The sequence below is a fragment of the Schistocerca serialis genome, chromosome 6 (assembly GCF_023864345.2).
Source record: "Schistocerca serialis cubense isolate TAMUIC-IGC-003099 chromosome 6, iqSchSeri2.2, whole genome shotgun sequence".
In the NCBI taxonomy this organism is placed as follows: Eukaryota; Metazoa; Arthropoda; class Insecta; order Orthoptera; family Acrididae; genus Schistocerca; species Schistocerca serialis.
Window position 1 is genome coordinate 533,999,863 of NC_064643.1, and position 18,119 is coordinate 534,017,981.

Here is an 18,119-nt window from a genome sequence, read left to right on the forward strand (position 1 = left end):
GCATTCCAATTGACTGATGGTAGAAGTGTAGATGTCCAATGTATAGGATTTAAGCAGTGTTATGTATTTAACATGCTGTTGCTTCTTGTACTCTTAACACATAACTAAGAGAATTTCTGGGTGTGATATTCTGATCATCATCTCAAAAAGGCAAACTTTTAATTATAACTTATTGAGACAGTTTGTCAGGAAGTTATGAGATTGTGTATTATCCCACATATGGTACCCTTAGTTCTGTATTTTCACCAAAGAAAAACTTGAATCATTACGAAATTAGGTATTTTTTGGCAGTACTTTTTCCACTTAAGATGATCAAAATCTGTGGTTCTTTCAAAACCATGCTGTAGTCAGTGGAATTCCACTTAACATGCTTGGCCAATATGCTACAATTTTTCATGCTCTGTGCTTTCGTATGTCCCTATACAAGTTCTTTCACACATTACCAGTTGGTTAATGCATGTGCCACAGCTAAAGTAAAGCTCTTAATGCTGCAAAATTTGGTATTATACTTTTAATATTTTACTTTTGCAATTCACTGTTATAAGGTTACCTATTCAATAAAAAGAAACAAACACAGGACAGGCACTATTCCATGCAATTCTGCAGCAGGCACCAACTGATCTGCAAATCATTATTTTGACACACACACACACACACACACACACACACACACACACACACACACACACACACACAGCCCCCCCCCCCCCCCCACCCCCTAGGAGTCCATGTGAGTTTTGGCGCAAGAGATAGAGACTGTGTTGAAACTGCAATGTGATGAATACTGTTTGAGAGATGTTGGTTGGTTTAAAAGGAGGGGGGGGGGGGGGGGGGGGGAGACCAAACTGCTACATCATTGGTCCCTCTTTCTGATTAAAATAATTCCACAAGGGTGGGAGTAAAATAATTGAGACATACAAAACACAACTGGAATAAAGGAGAAAACCACAAGAATGACAGAAGGGCAACAAACACTAAAGTGGACAAAATTGGACAAGAAAAACACAGAGAGATGCCAGAAACATGTAGAAGAGATCAAAACAAGAGAGCAGATTACCACGGCTGGGCATGAGAAGAAAAAGGAGACGCCAGCCACTCTGCAACACAATAAAACCTCCACCCTAAACACACTAGGGTGGTGAGAGATGTTGCTGAAAATGTTGTCCATTTACATGAATTCACAACTGGCTTGCTTGTTTGGCTTAAGCTGCAGCTATTGTTTGTGAAACATCTGGTTGCTTTATGCATGGACAATCATTAACAAGCAAATCACAGTTGAGCATTAATGTAAATGAATGACATTTTCAGCAACAATATTCATCACATGGCAGTACGATCACTGTTTCCGAACATCTATTGTCTCAAAAACTTCATGGACCCCTTGTGGTGAAACAATGCACCAGTGACATTGTTGTCACAAAGCGTTGCTCTGTATCTCCTTTAAACACACCAAAATTTTGTACATGAAGTTTTTTTTTTACACCCTGTATATATAAAATCTGATTTAAATTGATTACAAGCAGACAAATTAACCTGTTTCCGAGACACTCTTGTTGTGTTGCTTCCCTGAATAATAATGTCATGATCTTCTATGTCCATTCTCAGCTGAAATTGTTGTCTCTGTCTACGCTCTTCAACAGTTTCCTCTCTGTTTACAGGACGGCCTTCACGTTCCTCCCTTTCTATTACTTCTTGAAGTTTTTTCTGTGTGAATATAGACAAATATTATGAATGCACTAATTATACATTTCTCTGCAGAATAGTGTAAATACAATAGTATGATTACATTAAGAATGTATATTCATGTTCCCTTACAATGCAATCAACAGCATCAAAGTAAATGAAGCATAAATTCACTTTATGGCAAGACAACTTTCCTCTATCATCAAGTCCCAGGATGATTCTGTGCTTCAGTAAGTGCTTGTTTACTTGTGCCATACAGCGCTCCAAGTTATGGTTTAACTGAAAAACAAAACAAAGAAGTGCTCTTAAACTACATTAAATAAATGTGGTAACATTTATTTATCAAAGTTTACTACTCCAAAATGCGTAGGGCCACAATGAAAATGTTGCATTGTTTCTTCTGGGAATAGGATGTAATACTTCATTTAGGACAAGTAAAAGGGATGGGAACAATTAAGGTGAAGTTAAATTTAGATTGGTGCAAGTAAAACTGTCATCAATCTGAACATTGCTGTGAACTCCACAGTGCTTTACTAGTCATATTCTGTTGGAGGGGTACCTACAGATTAACATGGACTTTGAACCATGGTGTAATTCCCCATTTTTCATCTCAACAAACAACGCCAGAAATATGACTGGGGATCAAACCCGTGACCTTTGGATCTATAATCTGGCACTTTACCAGCAGCCACACCAGATTAGTATGGCACCTTTTGTTCTCATAAAACTAAAATTGCTGCACAAACGGTAGGAAATAATCTGTTGAAATCAATGCACATACTACAAAACAATGAAGTCTACCAGTACTTAACTAAGTTACTCAACTTACCCTAATTTTCACCCACATACAGAAAAAAATTGCTAAAGCATTCAGGATGAGCCACATAACACCGAGTCCAAATAGTGTCAAACCAGTCACCCCAGAAAACAGAAGACCAAGTAGGACAACAAATGCTGTAAATATCCAGGCTACAAGAATGCGTTTGTAGCATATATTGTAAATGTTGAACCTAAAATCATTTGTCAGTATTTCCATCACATGAACATAATCTTCTACTGTTAGCTGAAAGTAAACAAAAGCATTAATCAGATAATTAGCCACAAAAATTTACTCAAAAGTGACAGAATGTAGCTCTAATATGACATGAAAATTTGCTAACATGTATGATGCAAAATTTTCCTATAATTTCAGCAGACTGAATACAAAAGCCACAACTGTACCATATTAAATATCAAGCAAGAAAGAAATATTATCTGACAAACATCCAGTATCTTGGAGCAGAAGTCTGATGCCATACAAATCTCAAAACTGAATGATTTGGGTGAACATCTATTAAACAAGACAGGAATACAAAAATGAAAAATCTATCAGAAATAGCAGTTAAAAAAAAAAAAAAATTTAATCTAGTGAAAGTTGATGTCATAAAGAAATTTTTATAAGATTTTTTATTTTCAAATATTGAATAAACAAAAATACATTAGTGAATTATTTAAACCAACATGCTCATAAAATGTGATTGCCTTAAGCCTCACACCAATTGCGAAGTGCTTAAAATTTTTCCTCTTCAAATCTCACATCTTAGAGTCAAATATTCTGTAAACTCAAATTATTTAATAAGAAAACAAACACAACCAACTGTTGAGGATTTCTGACATAAAAACAGAGGAAAAAGTTTTAATAGCAGTCTTTTCCTATTCATCTTCCAGTTACATTAACTTTTTACACCTGTTACAGTTCCCCAACATGTCATTCACTCATAATTAAAATGTATTCTAATAAAAAGTGTTGAGCTTCTGCAACACTTTCCCTGCCTGAACAAACTCTCTAGTATGATACAAGATGGTTACGTACTGCATATCTAGTATTTAATTTCAAGGCAATACACACATCAACTGTCTTCTGTTTCCAAAGAACTAAAAATAATTTAAACCAAGGGGATAAAGGTAAGTAACAGACTGCTTATAGCAGATACATTTCCATTTTTTACAATTTAACTATGTAAAATATATTATTTTAGTTTGAGGCTTCAAATAGAATAAGTTTTGCACAAACTGACAAGAGAGTATGGAAATATAAAATGAAGATAATTTTAAAAAAGTGCCCATAGGAAACATGGCACTGAAGTCTGTAAATCATGAAAAAGTTGGTCACTATCCAATGTGGATCAACAAGAGATTTCAATAATTGGCAAATTGTGATGTTTGATTATTCAATAAAAACCAGCCTTTTGTTTTAAAACTGCTATCTTCATCAACACCAGTCATATATAAAATTCTATACAATGTAACACAATCTAGCAGAGATGAGAGGTACTTATAAAAATACATTTTATAATTATGATTAAGATTTTGCTGTTCTCCTCCTCAAACTTAAATACTGGGCTCTTTAAAAGAGAAAACCACCATTTGGCTGTTTTATTATATTTCTCATATTTATCTTTTGTGCAATCCAGATTTTAGCTTTTATGCCATTATCAAGTACAATGCTAAAAGTTGTTAGACCATCATTAAGTCATATCCGTTAAGGCAGTCCAAAAGCAGGTAAACAATGCTAACACATTTCTTTAACATATGTCTTTAAAATTTTACTAGCCTTGTTTACTTGCTTTGGACTGCCTTAACAGATATGATTTAGTAAGTACTTGATAATGGCATAAAAGCCAAAACGTGGATAGTACAAAGAATAAATATAATACACAGTAAATGATGGTGGTATACTCTTTACGAAAGTATTGCATGAATAGGGCTCAATTCCACCAAAAAACATTTCAAGTACTGAAACTTATCTCCCCCCCCCCCCCCCCAAACAGGCCACGAAGGCACAACAGTTCCCACCGGTCAAAGTATATGTCATTACAATTTCTTCTCTATTATACAAATGACACATTTTTCTGAAAGTGTAAGAGCAAATTTATCCAGGACTTACTGTTAAACCTTGAGCCATGAGTTCCTCAGGTACTAATTCCGGTCGAAATTTAGCTGGTGTAATCCATGGCCATTTTGTATTGACTGGAAGCAGTGTTACAATTATGTCCCCATTAGCTGAAAGATAAATAAAACACAAAATTATGTTGGATGAGAAACTTCTAAAATAAATTTACTCTATATAAATACCCGTTATCACATAAAAGAATGTTTTGCTTATGAAAAAGTGCACAAGCACTTGCACACACACACGAGAATGTACTAGAATGGCCTCCCACCAATCAAATCACTACCTTGCCTTTGTCTAATGGTGTTCTTTCTCAGCAAGAGTATCATTCGTGGAAGCATCTTCGAAATAATTAATGAACTAAAAGTATAATTACAACCATCAGATTTTTCTTAGACAGCAGGAGAAAACATGATGAGGGGGAAGGGCTGGGAGAGAGGTATGAGGAGAGCTGGTGGGGGAAGGGTGTGAGGAAGGTTGGGAGAGGAGTGAAGGGAGGGTGGTGAGCGAGAGAAGTGAATGCTTTCCATGTGCGAGCACCATAAGAAAATAGAGTTAGGGCAAAGAGGGAATGGCTGAGACTGCAAATTACATTCAGCTTTTGTTCCGTAAACCAAAGAATGACACAATCCTTGTGGATGTGAAATATGTCGGAAAGTATAACACAAAAACACAGAACATCTGAATACAATACTCACTTCCCTGACCACTTATAAGGAGATTGCCAAGATATGTGAATAAATTACAGTAAACTGGACCTGCTAAAATTTACAGAATTAATATACTGTCATAATGAAACATAATTATGCACTTTTAATAAATTTATCATACACAAAATACTTAATATTAACTGTTGTGACCAAGCACTGTGAAAACTAAAATCTAACATACATTTTTACTTAAGCTGGTCTAATAGCCCCTGTTAAGATATTAATCTATAGAGCACAAGAAGTTGCCTACCAAAAAGGCTTTCAAACACTGTTTAAACTGAACTTCATATGAAACAAAGTGTTCAATGATTGCTGGCAATTTACTGAAAATGTGTATTCCTGAATAATGGACCCTATTTTGGCTCAAGGTACGTGATTTTAGGTCTTTATGTAGCTTGTTCATATTCCTAGTATTGATAGCCTACTATGAATTGCGCTATTATTCGCAAAAAATTTCATTAAGGGATAAATATACCAAGAAGCAGTGGTAAGAATACCCAGTTCCTTAAAGAGGTTTCTACATGATGTTCTTGAGTCAGAATCTGTATAAAAAGTTTACTGAATAACTTCAAAAGCATAAAGCACCAATCTTGTACTGTGCTTCACTGAGCGCTGCATCTGCTCTGAAGTGAAAAGATTTTTAATACACAAGTACAATCTGATGTCATACTGCAGGAAACAAATGGTAAGAGATTGTGTTGTGGTTTTAATTAAGAAATATGTCAAGCATTATGCAAGTGGAATACACATGATTTTTGTTTAGAGCAACATTTTGAAACATGTACTATTAACTGCCTGTAAATAGTTCTTCCTCAGTGATTGAAGCAATTTATAGGGCACCTTCAGGGAATTTTTGTCTCTCTTTGAAGTAGCTTGACTCACTTCTGTTGCACCTGTTTTGATGTAGAAGGGATTTCATAGGACCCTGAAATTTCCCTATAAATTTCCTAACACACATTAATGGGAAAATGGACTTGGAAAATTTGACAGCAGTATCATTATTACTAAAATACTGAATGATGTCTGAGTACAAATGCCAGAACTGCAAGAGTTTGGTTGATGTATGTTAATCATAAACTGCACTTCTGCTCTGTAGCAACTGTCAAATTCCCAACTAGATGAAAACATTTCAAATCTTGATTTGATGAAAATATCTACTAAATCAGTATTCTGAGAACTTGGATGTTACAACTTCCAGACATTATTATACACTGACATTTACAAGTGGTTGGCATGGGTCTTTACATTAGATTGACATCCAGTTCAGATAATGATATTCAACCAATGGAACAAAATGCTATTACAAACCAATGGAACAAAATGCTATTACAAACCAATGGAACAAAATGCTATTACAAAAAAATTCAATATATGTTGACATTATTGCTATATATTATATTCAAGCTGCTGATATTACTCGTTGTTGTGCACAGCACAGCAGTGTTTGCTGCACTTGTGATAACATCAAGCACACAGTCCATAAGAAATGCCCCAGGCAAACAAATAGAACAACCATGACAGAACGCACTCTATAGTAAATCATCTTACATAATAAAGACAGATCTAACTCTTGAAATTACTTTTCTACCAAACTTTACCAAAACACACAACTCTGTATGCTTGTTCATTTATGTAACACGCTAGTAAGGGATTTTTCTATTAACCAAATGGTTCCCAGTTTGAAAATTTTTCAAATAGCAGAAAATATTGTCCCTTTCAAGGCTTACTATTAATAATATTAATATTTGCCAGAATAAAACTGAACCCCAATGAGAAGTATACAGACCAATAAATGAACAAACGATTAAGGCCTTTAAAACATGTTGAAGACATGTAAAGTGGAGATATAACTATTGTGAAACCAATGTCAGTTGTAAATACAACCTGTCAAGCAATGAAACTGTGTTGGATTTAATACCTGCACAGTCAAATAATATTGATGGAGAAACGTTATTTAGGAACATATATTCTATTATATACATGTGTTCCTGGCGATTTATGGAGACATACTACACAAAGGCGTATGACAGAACATGGAGCATAGATACCTAAGAATATATGTAATAGACAGAGAAGTCTACACACATTAACTAACTGCTGACACACACAACAAACATTTTGATCACCAAACCCCAAAATCTCCCCTTGAACAAATATTTTTATGTGCTCAAAATAATCTTGAATACTACACCACCTCAAAGCAAACCGTATGTTATTAAACCATACAGTTTTACTAATTTCTGGAATTTGTCTTTACTTAGAAGAAAACACTAATGTATAAGTGTCTTTTCGTTGAACCTGTCTGCAACTCAATGTGTCATCTTTATGGGGAGTAGCAATCTACATTCCCCTTATACTGTTTATAATAATATCCTTCTAATTTGGTGTTACCTAATGAAATGGTGCTAATATCAATGTGCTTGAGCTGCACACTTGTTATTTGGCTCTGAGCTAACTTGATAGCTCCCATGTTGTTGCAAAACACTTTGGTTAGCTCAATAATCATATATGGCTCAGTTTTACCAGTGTCGTCCTAACCGCCGTCTGCTTCAGGTCTGCTGTGCAGCGAGCTACCTTAATTTAAGTATTAACTGTATTTTTCTTACTTCTCACTTCTTCTTCCGTGTGTTTTTGCTTTTAGGAAGCTTTAATTGTAGAGTGCTATTAATAGTGTTCCATAGATTTCGTGTTTGTTTTGAATACAGTCAGGGAGAGCCCCTTTAGTCAACCATAGTGCCAGCAGTGCTAGTGATTGTTTTCAATACAGTCCAGAGACAGGTAGTGCCATTTTCATTGTTTTCTATAACAAGTGGCTACCAATCGCAGTTCAGTCAATAATCAGCCGCATTTAGTGAATTAGCAGTCTAGTTAAAAGTTGATTAACTCTCTTCAGTAAATTGATTCCTTAGGATGGATAGGATGTGTGACTGCTGTGTACGGATGCAGGAGGAGTTGGCCACTGTTCGCGAACAGCTGAACGTGTTGATGGCCGCGGTCAGCCGTCTTCAGGCTGCTGCCTCGGAGTGTAGCGGCAGTGGGGGGGTCTGGTGTGTCGCAAGGTACACCCCAGGTGTTACATGCTTCACCCACTGTCCCTGCTGTCGAGACATCTTCGCGGGTACCAGGTGCGGTTGGGCCACCTTCTCCCCAAGGGGAGTGGCGGGTTCAGCAGCGTTCGCGGCGCACGAGGTGGAGGGTAAATGTGGAGGCTGGCCGTGTGGCATCGCCCGCTCTGCCTGTGAGTGGACATGTGGCTGCTCCTTCAGCAAGGTCCAAGCAGGCACATGGGGGGGAGAGGTTTACTAGTTATTGGGAGCTCCAATGTTAGGTGGGGGCTGGAGCCCCTTAGGGAAATAGCGGAAAGGTCGGGGAAGAAGGCCAGTGTTCACTCTGTCTGCTTGCCGGGGGTCTCATCCAAGATGTGTAGGAGGCCCTGCCGGCGGCGATAGAGAGCACTGGGTGCACCCGACTGCAAATTGTTGCTCATGTCGGCACCAATGACTCCTGCCGTCTGGGTTCAGAGGTCATCCTCAGTTCGTACAGGCAGTTGGCGGAATTGGTGAAGGCGGAAAGCCTCGCTCGTGGGGTGGAATCAGAGCTAACTATTTGTAGTATCATTCCCAGAACCGATCGCGGTCCTCTGCTTTGGAGCCGAGTGGAAGGCTTAAACCAGAGGCTCAGACGATTCTGCGGAGATCTGGGGTGCAAATTTCACAACCTCCGCTATCGGGTGGAGAAATGTAGGGTCCCCCTGAATAGGTCAGGCGTGCACTACACGCCAGAAGCGGCTACAAGGGTAGCGGAGTACATGTGGAGTGCACATGGGTTTTTTTTTTTTTTTTTTAGGTTAGAGAATTCCCTCCCTAGGCCCGACAAGACGCCTCCCGAGACGCCGCAAGGTAGGAGTAGGCAAAATGCAACAGGGAATAACAATATTAATGTGCTAATAGTAAACTGCAGGAGCGTCTATAGAAAGGTCCCAGAACTGTTCTCATTAACAAACGGTCACAACGCCCATAGGGACAGAAAGTTGGCTAAAACCAGACGTAAACAGTAATGAAATCCTAAACTCAGATTGGAATGTATACCGCAGAGACAGGCTGGACAGTGAAGGGGGAGGCGTGTTTATAGCGATAAGAAGTGCAATAGTATCGAAGGAAATTGGCGGAGATCCGAAATGTGAAATGATTTGGGTGAAGGTCACGGTTAAAGCAGGCTCACACATGGTAATTGGATGTCTCTATAGGCCCCCTGGCTCAGCAGCTGTTGTGGCTGAGCACCTGAGGAATAATTTGGAAAATATTTCGAGTAGATTTCCCCACCATGTTATAGTTCTGGGTGGAGATTTTAATTTGCCAGATATAGACTGGGAGACTCAAACGTTCATAACGAGTGGCAGGGACAAAGAATCCAGTGAAATTTTTTTAAGTGCTTTATCTGAAAACTACCTTGAGCAGTTAAACAGAGAACCGACTCGTGGCAATAACATATTAGACCTTCTGGTGACAAACAGACCCGAACTATTTGAAACAGTTAACGCAGAACAGGGAATCAGCGATCATAAAGCAGTTACTGCATCGATGATTTCAGCCATAAATAGAAATATTAAAAAAGGTAGGAAGATTTTTCTGTTTAGCAAAAGTGACAAAAAGCAGATTTCAAAGTACCTGACGGCTCAACACAAAAGTTTTGTTTTAAATACAGATAGTGTGGAGGATCAGTGGACAAAGTTCAAAACCATCGTACAATATGTGTTAGATGAGTATGTGCCAAGCAAGATCGTAAGAGATGGAAAAGAGCCACCGTGGTGCAACAACCGAGTTAGAAAACTGCTGCGGAAGCAAAGGGAACTTCACAGCAAACATAAACATAGCCAACACCTTGCAGACAAACAAAAATTTTATCAAAGCGAAATGTAATGTGAGGAGGGTCATGCGAGACGCGTTCAATGAATTCGAAAGTAACGTTCTATGTACTGACTTGGCAGAAAATCCTACGAAATTTTGGTCTTATGTCAAAGCGGTAGGTGGATCAAAACAAAATGTCCAGACACTCTGTGACCAAAATGCTACTGAAACAGAGGATGACAGACTAAAGGCCGAAATACTAAATGTCTTTTTCCAAAGCTCTTTCACAGAGGAAGACTGCACTGCAGTTCCTTCTCTAGATTGTCGCACAGATGACAAAATGGTAGATATTGAAATAGACGACAGAGGGATAGAGAAACAATGAAAATCGCTCAAAAGAGGAAAGGCCGCTGGACCTGACGGGATACTAGTTCGATTTTACACAGAGTATGCGAAGGAACTTGCCCCCCTTCTTGCAGCGGTGTACCGTAGGTCTCTAGAAGAGCGTAGCGTTCCAAAGGATTGGAAAAGGGTACAGGTCATCCCCGTTTTCAAGAAGGGACGTCGAACAGATGTGCAGAACTATAGACCTATATCTCTAATGTCAATCAGTTGTAGAAATTTGGAACACGTATTATGTTCGAGTATAATGACTTTTCTGGAGACTAGAAATCTACTCTGTAGGAATCAGCATGGGTTTCGAAAAAGACGGCCGTGTGAAACCCAGCTCGCGCTATTCGTCCACGAGACTCAGAGGGCCATAGACACGGGTTCACAGGTAGATGCCGTGTTTCTTGACTTCCGCAAGGCGTTCGATACAGTTCCCCACAGTCGTTTAATGAACAAAGTAAGAGCATATGGACTATCAGACCAATTGTGTGATTGGATTGAAGAGCTCCTAGATAACAGAACGCAGCATGTCATTCTCAATGGAGAGAAGTCTTCCGAAGTAAGAGTGATTTCAGGTGTGCCACAGGGGAGTGTCATATGACCGTTGCTATTCACAATATACATAAATGACCTTGTGGATGACATCGGAAGTTCACTGAGGCTTTTTGCAGATGATGCTGTGGTGTATCGAGAGGTTGTAACAATGGAAAATTGTGCTGAAATGCAGGAGGATCTGCAGCGAATTGACGCATGGTGCAGGGAATGGCAATTGAATCTCAATGTAGACAAGTGTAATGTGCTGCGAATACATAGAAAGATAGATCCCTTATCATTTAGCTACAAAATAGCAGGTCAGCAACTGGAAGCAGTTAATTCCATAAATTATCTGGGAGTACGCATTAGGAGTGATTTAAAATGGAATGATCATATAAAGTTGATTGTCGGTAAAGCAGATGCCAGACAGATTCATTGGAAGAACCCTAAGGAAATGCAATCCGAAAACAAAGGAAGTAGGTTACAGTACGCTTGTTCGCCCACTGCTTGAATACTGCTCAGCAGTGTGGGATCCGTACCAGATAGGGTTGATAGAAGAGATAGAGAAGATCCAACGGAGAGAAGCGCGCTTCGTTACAGGATCATTTAGTAATCGCGAAAGTGTTACGGAGATGATAGATAAACTCCAGTGGAAGACTCTGCAGGAGAGACGCTCAGTAGCTCGGTACGGGCTTTTGTTAAAGTTTCGAGAACGTACCTTCACCGAAGAGTCAAGCAGCATATTGCTCCCTCCTACGTATATCTCGCGAAGAGACCATGAAGATAAAATAAGAGAGATTAGAGCCCACGCAGAAGCATACCGACAATCCTTCTTTCCACGAACAATACGAGACTGAAATAGAAGGGAGAACCGATAGAGGTACTCCGGGTACCCTCCGCCACACACCGTCAGGTGGCTTGCGGAGTATGGATGTAGATGTAGAGTTCTTAACAATAACACTTCTTGCATGGTGAAAGACAATACCATATATTCAGTCTCAACATCACTCAAAGGCACTGTTCTTTGTTTCTTGTAAGACCAGGATATTGATCCTCTCATCAACTTGAGACAGCTACATGTAATAGAATGCCTGTTATACAGTTCATTTTTCCAGTCTGAATCACTGTAGGATTCCAGATTCCTGTCTTGCAGTACCTTCATCTGTAATCAACAGGTCCTATTAAATATCTAAATATTCTTTAAACTGCAACCCTATGTGTAATTCTAGGGTCTTTGCAAATCTTCTCACAGTATTAGTAGAAAAGGTAATATCTGGTCTGGAAATTTGAGCTAAATATAAAAGACTTCCCACTGGCTGCAAATAAAATACTTCTTTTTTGCACATTTCATCTTCTACTACTAACAATTTCTTACTCTGTTCCTTAGGGGTGGAAAGTGGCTCACAATTCTTCTTGCCATATATTTCTAGTAGTCTCTTCATGTATATTCATTGATTATTTGACAATTCCTCACTACTGTCACTTCTTATGGTCTTCATACCAATGTATTAAAGCACTTCACCTAAATCATGCATCTCAAATTCAGATTGAAGTTGTTTCTTGAGACTACTCATTGAACTTTCACCTTTTGTCAAAATAAAAAAAAGCATCAACTTATACAGCCAAAATCACCGTATCTTCTTCATTTCTCATGTGATATACATCAGAATCAGCTGTTGAGTGACTCATGTTGTTAATGCCTTATGTAAGCACTGATTCCAGTAGTATCCACTCTGTTTAGGACCTTATGTGTGCCTTTTAGATGCCAAATTTTATACTTTTCTTGAGGAGTTTTCCTGGCTTTCTCTGGCAGAATAACAAAATTTTCTTCCTTCAATTCTCCATTGAGATATGCAGTCCACATGGCAGATTAATAAATTTTCTTTTACAGCAGGGACATAAGATATCTTAAAGAAGCATACTGGTAAGACTGTTCCTTTATAGTCTACATCCTGTATCTGAGTGTAGCCTTTAACTAACAATGGGCTTTAAAATTTGGCACTGCATCTTCAGGGTTTTTGATACTAAAGACCCACCTCACTTGTAATGGTTTCTTTCCTTGTGGTGCATCAACCCATTCTTGGAAAAGACTAACAGCTTTCTTCCAGTTATCTGCCTCTGGGCTGGCCCATGTGTCTTCAATTGAAGCAGCCATATAATCTCATATCTGGATAGAACTTAGGTTTTATTATATGTGATGGACACAGTAAATTTATTTCCTCTGCTGCCAGAGTTTCCTGAACCTCATTATCCATTTCATCTTTAATAAACATATGCGAGTGTTCCTGAAGAACTACTTCAGGCCTTTTAATTCTAAATTTAGTGGTGTCTGTGCATGTTCTTCAGGATTAATATCTACAATACTTTTCATCTTTTGTTTCATTTTTGCCAGATTTTAAAAATATTATGTGTCTACTAATTATTACCCTATCATTTTTACAATTTATGCCTCCCGATAAAAATTTATTTTTGAGATTAAGTTTTCCATTTTCTTCTAAGTTGTTTGGAGGCTCGAACCATGGTAGAGCTTGTATGGTGCTACTTTAGTAGGCACACTATTGTTTAATTACACGGTAGCTGATACTGCTTTTGCCCAGTAGCATTTTGGTAATCTTGCACCCTTTAACATGCTCCTTCCTTTCTCTACAATTGTTCAGTTAGCCCATTCTGTTACTCCATTTTGAGTAGAACTATAGCGAATTATAGTTTGATGTCAAAATCCACATTCATTCAATTGTTGTCCATATTGTTTATTGATATATTTAGCACCACTGAGAAGTTTTATCTTCTTACCCGCCTGACTTTTAGAAATGGCATGGAAAATGTCAAATATTTTACTCACTTTGTCCTTGATCCTGAGGAAATAGACATTGGTATATCTTTAAAAATCATCAACCAATGTAAGGATATAACAGCTGTCTCCTATAGACTTTTTCCATGCGTCCACAAAGGTCTGTGTGTAACAACTATAAATGCTTAGTAGATTTATTTTCATTTGTTTTAAATGGTAATTTGGCTTGCTTTCCTTGCATGCAAATTTCACAATATAAGTTACAACTATTATGTTTCTTTATCCCCATCTGGCATACCTTTTAACAAGGCCATACTTTGCCTATTAAAATGTCTCAAGCCTTTGATGCCATAAACATATTGTTGAATATTCTGAATAACTATTCCCAACTTGAAGACCATCTAATTTAAAATTCCCCTCTCTTTACTTGCCGTGGCTATCACACTGGCAGTCTGCCGATTATTTCCATACAATTTAAATCAAAAATTACCTTGTTGCCCCTGTTCACTAATCCACTCATGGAAAGCAAATTTGTAGCAACATTCTTCACATAATGTGCATTATGGGACTTTTGATTCTCTTTCAACGTTCTCATTTGAGTTGATCTTCCTACCAGTTCACACTGTACTGAGAACCATCCACTGGTGAAACACAAATGTTTGTTTTCAGAGAAACATCATGTAAAACTGGTTGGTCTTTGGTAATATGCACAGATGCTCCAGAATCCAAAAACCAACCCGTACTCTTACTTTCAGTTTTACCATAAGAACAATATTCAGCAAGTACTGTAGCTTTATTGCTTGCCTTCCTTTCTGGACCTTTCGATACCTAATATTTTTTCCTTGTGTACTTTTTTTTTTTTTCTTTTCTTCCATGTAGTGGGATGCTAAATGTCCCATTCTTTGGCATTTGTAACATCAAATAGGTTTCTTCTTTTTTTATTTTGAACACAAAGCCATTTCCTTGCCATGGACAGGATATTCTTGTAAATTCTTAACATTCTGTAATATCTAAGCCAAATAGTCTTCTGACTAGTCTGATGAGGCTTGCCACGAATTCCTCTCCTGTGCCAGCCTCTTCATCTTACAATCTACGTCCTCTATTATTTGCTGGAAGTATTCCAGTCTCCGTCTTCCTCTACAGTTCCCCTCTAGTACAATGGAAGTCATTCCCAGATGTCTTAGCGGTGTCCTATCATCCTGTCCCTTCTCCTTGTTAGTGTTTCCCACATATTCCTTTCCTCTCCAATTCTGTGCAGAACCTCCTCATTCCTTACCTTATCAGTCCATCTAATTTTCACCATTCATTTGTAGCACCACATCTCAAATGCTTCAGTTCTCTTCTGTTCTGGTTTTCCCACAATCCATGTTTCACTACCATACAATGCTGTGCTCCAAATCCACATTCTCAGAAACATCTTCCTCAAATTAAGGTCTATGTTTGATAGTAGTAGACTTCTCTTAGCCAGGAATGCCCTTTTTACCAGTGCTAGTTTGCTTTTGATGTCCTCCTCGCTCCGTCCCTCATTGGCTATTTTGCTGCTTAGATGGTAGAAATTCCTTAACTCCATCTACTTTGTGATCATAAATACTTGTTCACTGTTCTCATTTATACTACTCTTCATTACTTTCGTCTTTCTTCAATTTACTCTCAATCCATACTCTGTACTCATTAGACTGTTCATTCCATTCACGAAATCCTGTAATTCCTCTTCACTTCCACTCAGGATAGCAAAGTCATCAGCAAATCATATTGATATCCTTTCACCATGAATTCAATTCCACTCCTGAACCTTTTTTTACTTCCATCATTGCTTTTTCGATGTACATATCGAACAGTAGGGGCAAAAGACTACATCCCTGTCTTACACCCTTTTTAATCCAGCACTTTGTTCTTGGTTGTCTACTCTTATTATTCCTTCTTCACTCTTGTACATATTGTATATTACCCGTGTCTCCCTATAGTTTACCCCTATTTTTCTCAGAATTTTTAACACATTGCGCCATATTACATTGTCGAAAGCTTTTTCCAGGTTGACAAATCTTATGAACATGCCTTTATTTTCCTTTAGTCTTATCAATCACAACATCAAAATTGGCTCTATGGTGTCTTTACCTTTCCTAAAGCCAAACGGGTCATCATCTAACACATCCTTGCTTTTCTTTTCCATTCTTCTGTATATTATTCTTGTAACTAACTTTGATGCACAAGCTGTTAAGCTGATTATCGATAATTCTCACACTTGTCAGCTCTTGCAGTCTTTGGAATTATGTGGATGACATTTTCTGAAAGTCAGATGGTATGTTGCCATACTCATACATTTCTACATACCAACGCGAACAGTCATTTTTTGCACCTCGACTAATGATTTTAGAAATTCCGATGGAATGTTATCTATCCCTTCTGCTGACAACTTACATACTTTAACAGAGCTCAGTTTTTCATGAACCCCTCCAAAAGTATGAATTGTTAAGAATATTATCTGAAACAGTCAAGGTGATTCCTGTAAAGTACAGCAAAACATCTGACCTGAAGTTAATGGAGACTCTTCTTAAATAACTGACAACAGATTTGCTTTAAGGCAATAGTGTCACTGAAACAAAAATTTGCAGTCCCTTTCTTATTCTGGCAATGCTGAGAAAGACATGAAGACATTCTTGTCATTGTAAAAATTAAGGTCTTATTCCTCACTCTAGACAACTGTATGCACACTGCAGTGGTACATACAGACTTTTATGATTATTTTTGTTCTCTAGTACACATAAGTCAGTAAATGGTAAAACTCTGTAGCTTAGGGCATGTGTGATATTCTTCTTCTTCTTCTGCTTTTACGGCCTCATTGGACCACTTCAGTCAATCATTTCTGGTCCTCTTCTTTGGTATTTTCCCCTTCCGAGTGGCCCAGTATCTCTTCATTCTTTCCGATGCTTTTCGTCGTTCCTCATCTGTAAATACCCTTTTCATTGTATGTCGTTTGTCAATTTTTGGTTTAAATCTTATTTCTGTGTCCCTCAACTTCTTTAAATTTGGCGTTTTGTTCTGCAAATCATCCAGAGTTATTTCCAGTTCTTCCATATCCTCTCTTATTTCCTTAAGCCATCCTCCTTGTTGTTTCAAATTCCAGAGTTTCTCAATAATTTTCCTTGATAATCTGGTTTCTGGTGTCCTCAGAATGTGACCACAAAAAGAGATCCTTTTCTTTCGTATAGTATCGGTGATGGGCTCCAGTTCTCTGTATACCACTTCATTTGGAACTATCCGCCATTGCCCAGCTTTTTGATATTTCTTATTTATGCATGTTCTAGCAATTCTTCTCTCTACTTTTAAAATTTTGTCAATTCTGTTTTTCTGGGTGACTTTAAAAAGAGTTTCACTTCCGTATGTAACCTCTGGTTGAACCACCGTCTTGTAATGTTTTAATTTTGTTTTAATTGATAGACATTTTTTATTGTACGTAGACCATGTTAGTTTTTGAGCTTTTATCATTTTATTAGTTCTTGCTCGCCATGCAGGTTTCTCGTCCAATTTATGTGTTATAATTTCACCCAGGTATTTAAATTGTTTCACTATTTTAATTTCCCTATTGTTCACTGTGATGTGATCTATTACAAGTGGATCCGTTACCATTATTTCAGTCTTTTCAAATGATATCTGGAGTCCTAATTTTTTGTGCTATATTTTGTAAGCTTGTTATTTGTTTCGTGGCTTCCTGAATATTATTAGCTAGTAATGCTAGGTCATCAGCAAATCCCAAGCAATTTAGGTTTATTTTATCTTTCTTAGTTCCAATTTTAATATTCATAGGATTTTCCTTGTACCATTCTCTCATTACATATTCAAGAGCACAATTGAATAGCAATGGTGATAAACAATCTCCTTGTCTCAACCCTGTTTTAATCGTAAATGGTTCAGATATTTCTCCTCTAAATTTTACTTTGCATTTGGTGTTTGTTAAGGTTAACTGTATCATTTTTATTAATTTAGGATGAAGTCCAAAATTCCTTAATATTTTCATCATTGAAGATCTATGGATGCAATCATACGCCTTTTTGAAATCTACAAAGGTTATGACTAGTTGTTTTTGCCTTCTTTTGTAGACATCCATAACTAACTTCAAGGTGATTATCTGTTCTGGGCAGCTTCTCCAGGATCTAAACCCTCCTTGATATTCTCCCAGTTCCAGTTCTAGTTGATCTTTACAGCGGTTGTATAGTATTCTTGACATGATCTTA

The 18,119-nt window shown here is 37.8% G+C and overlaps 1 protein-coding gene across 6 annotated transcripts in view; it reads right to left on the reverse strand.

Moving 5' to 3' along the window:
* LOC126483627 (transmembrane protein 268) overlaps window positions 1-18,119 on the reverse strand; it is a 112,483-nt gene that overhangs the window by 84,480 nt on the left and 9,884 nt on the right. For all 6 annotated transcript variants that reach the window (XR_007587748.1, XM_050106675.1, XM_050106674.1 and 3 more), the window contains exons 2-5: window positions 4,610-4,725; window positions 2,513-2,746; window positions 1,816-1,962; window positions 1,534-1,704 (exon numbers count right to left, since the gene is read on the reverse strand). Coding sequence is in view for 5 of the 6 variants with exons in the window: in XM_050106675.1 (XP_049962632.1) it covers window positions 1,534-1,704; window positions 1,816-1,962; window positions 2,513-2,746; window positions 4,610-4,725 (668 nt within the window). In the remaining variant the exon portion in view is untranslated. The remainder of the gene's footprint in view (window positions 1-1,533; window positions 1,705-1,815; window positions 1,963-2,512; window positions 2,747-4,609; window positions 4,726-18,119) is intronic.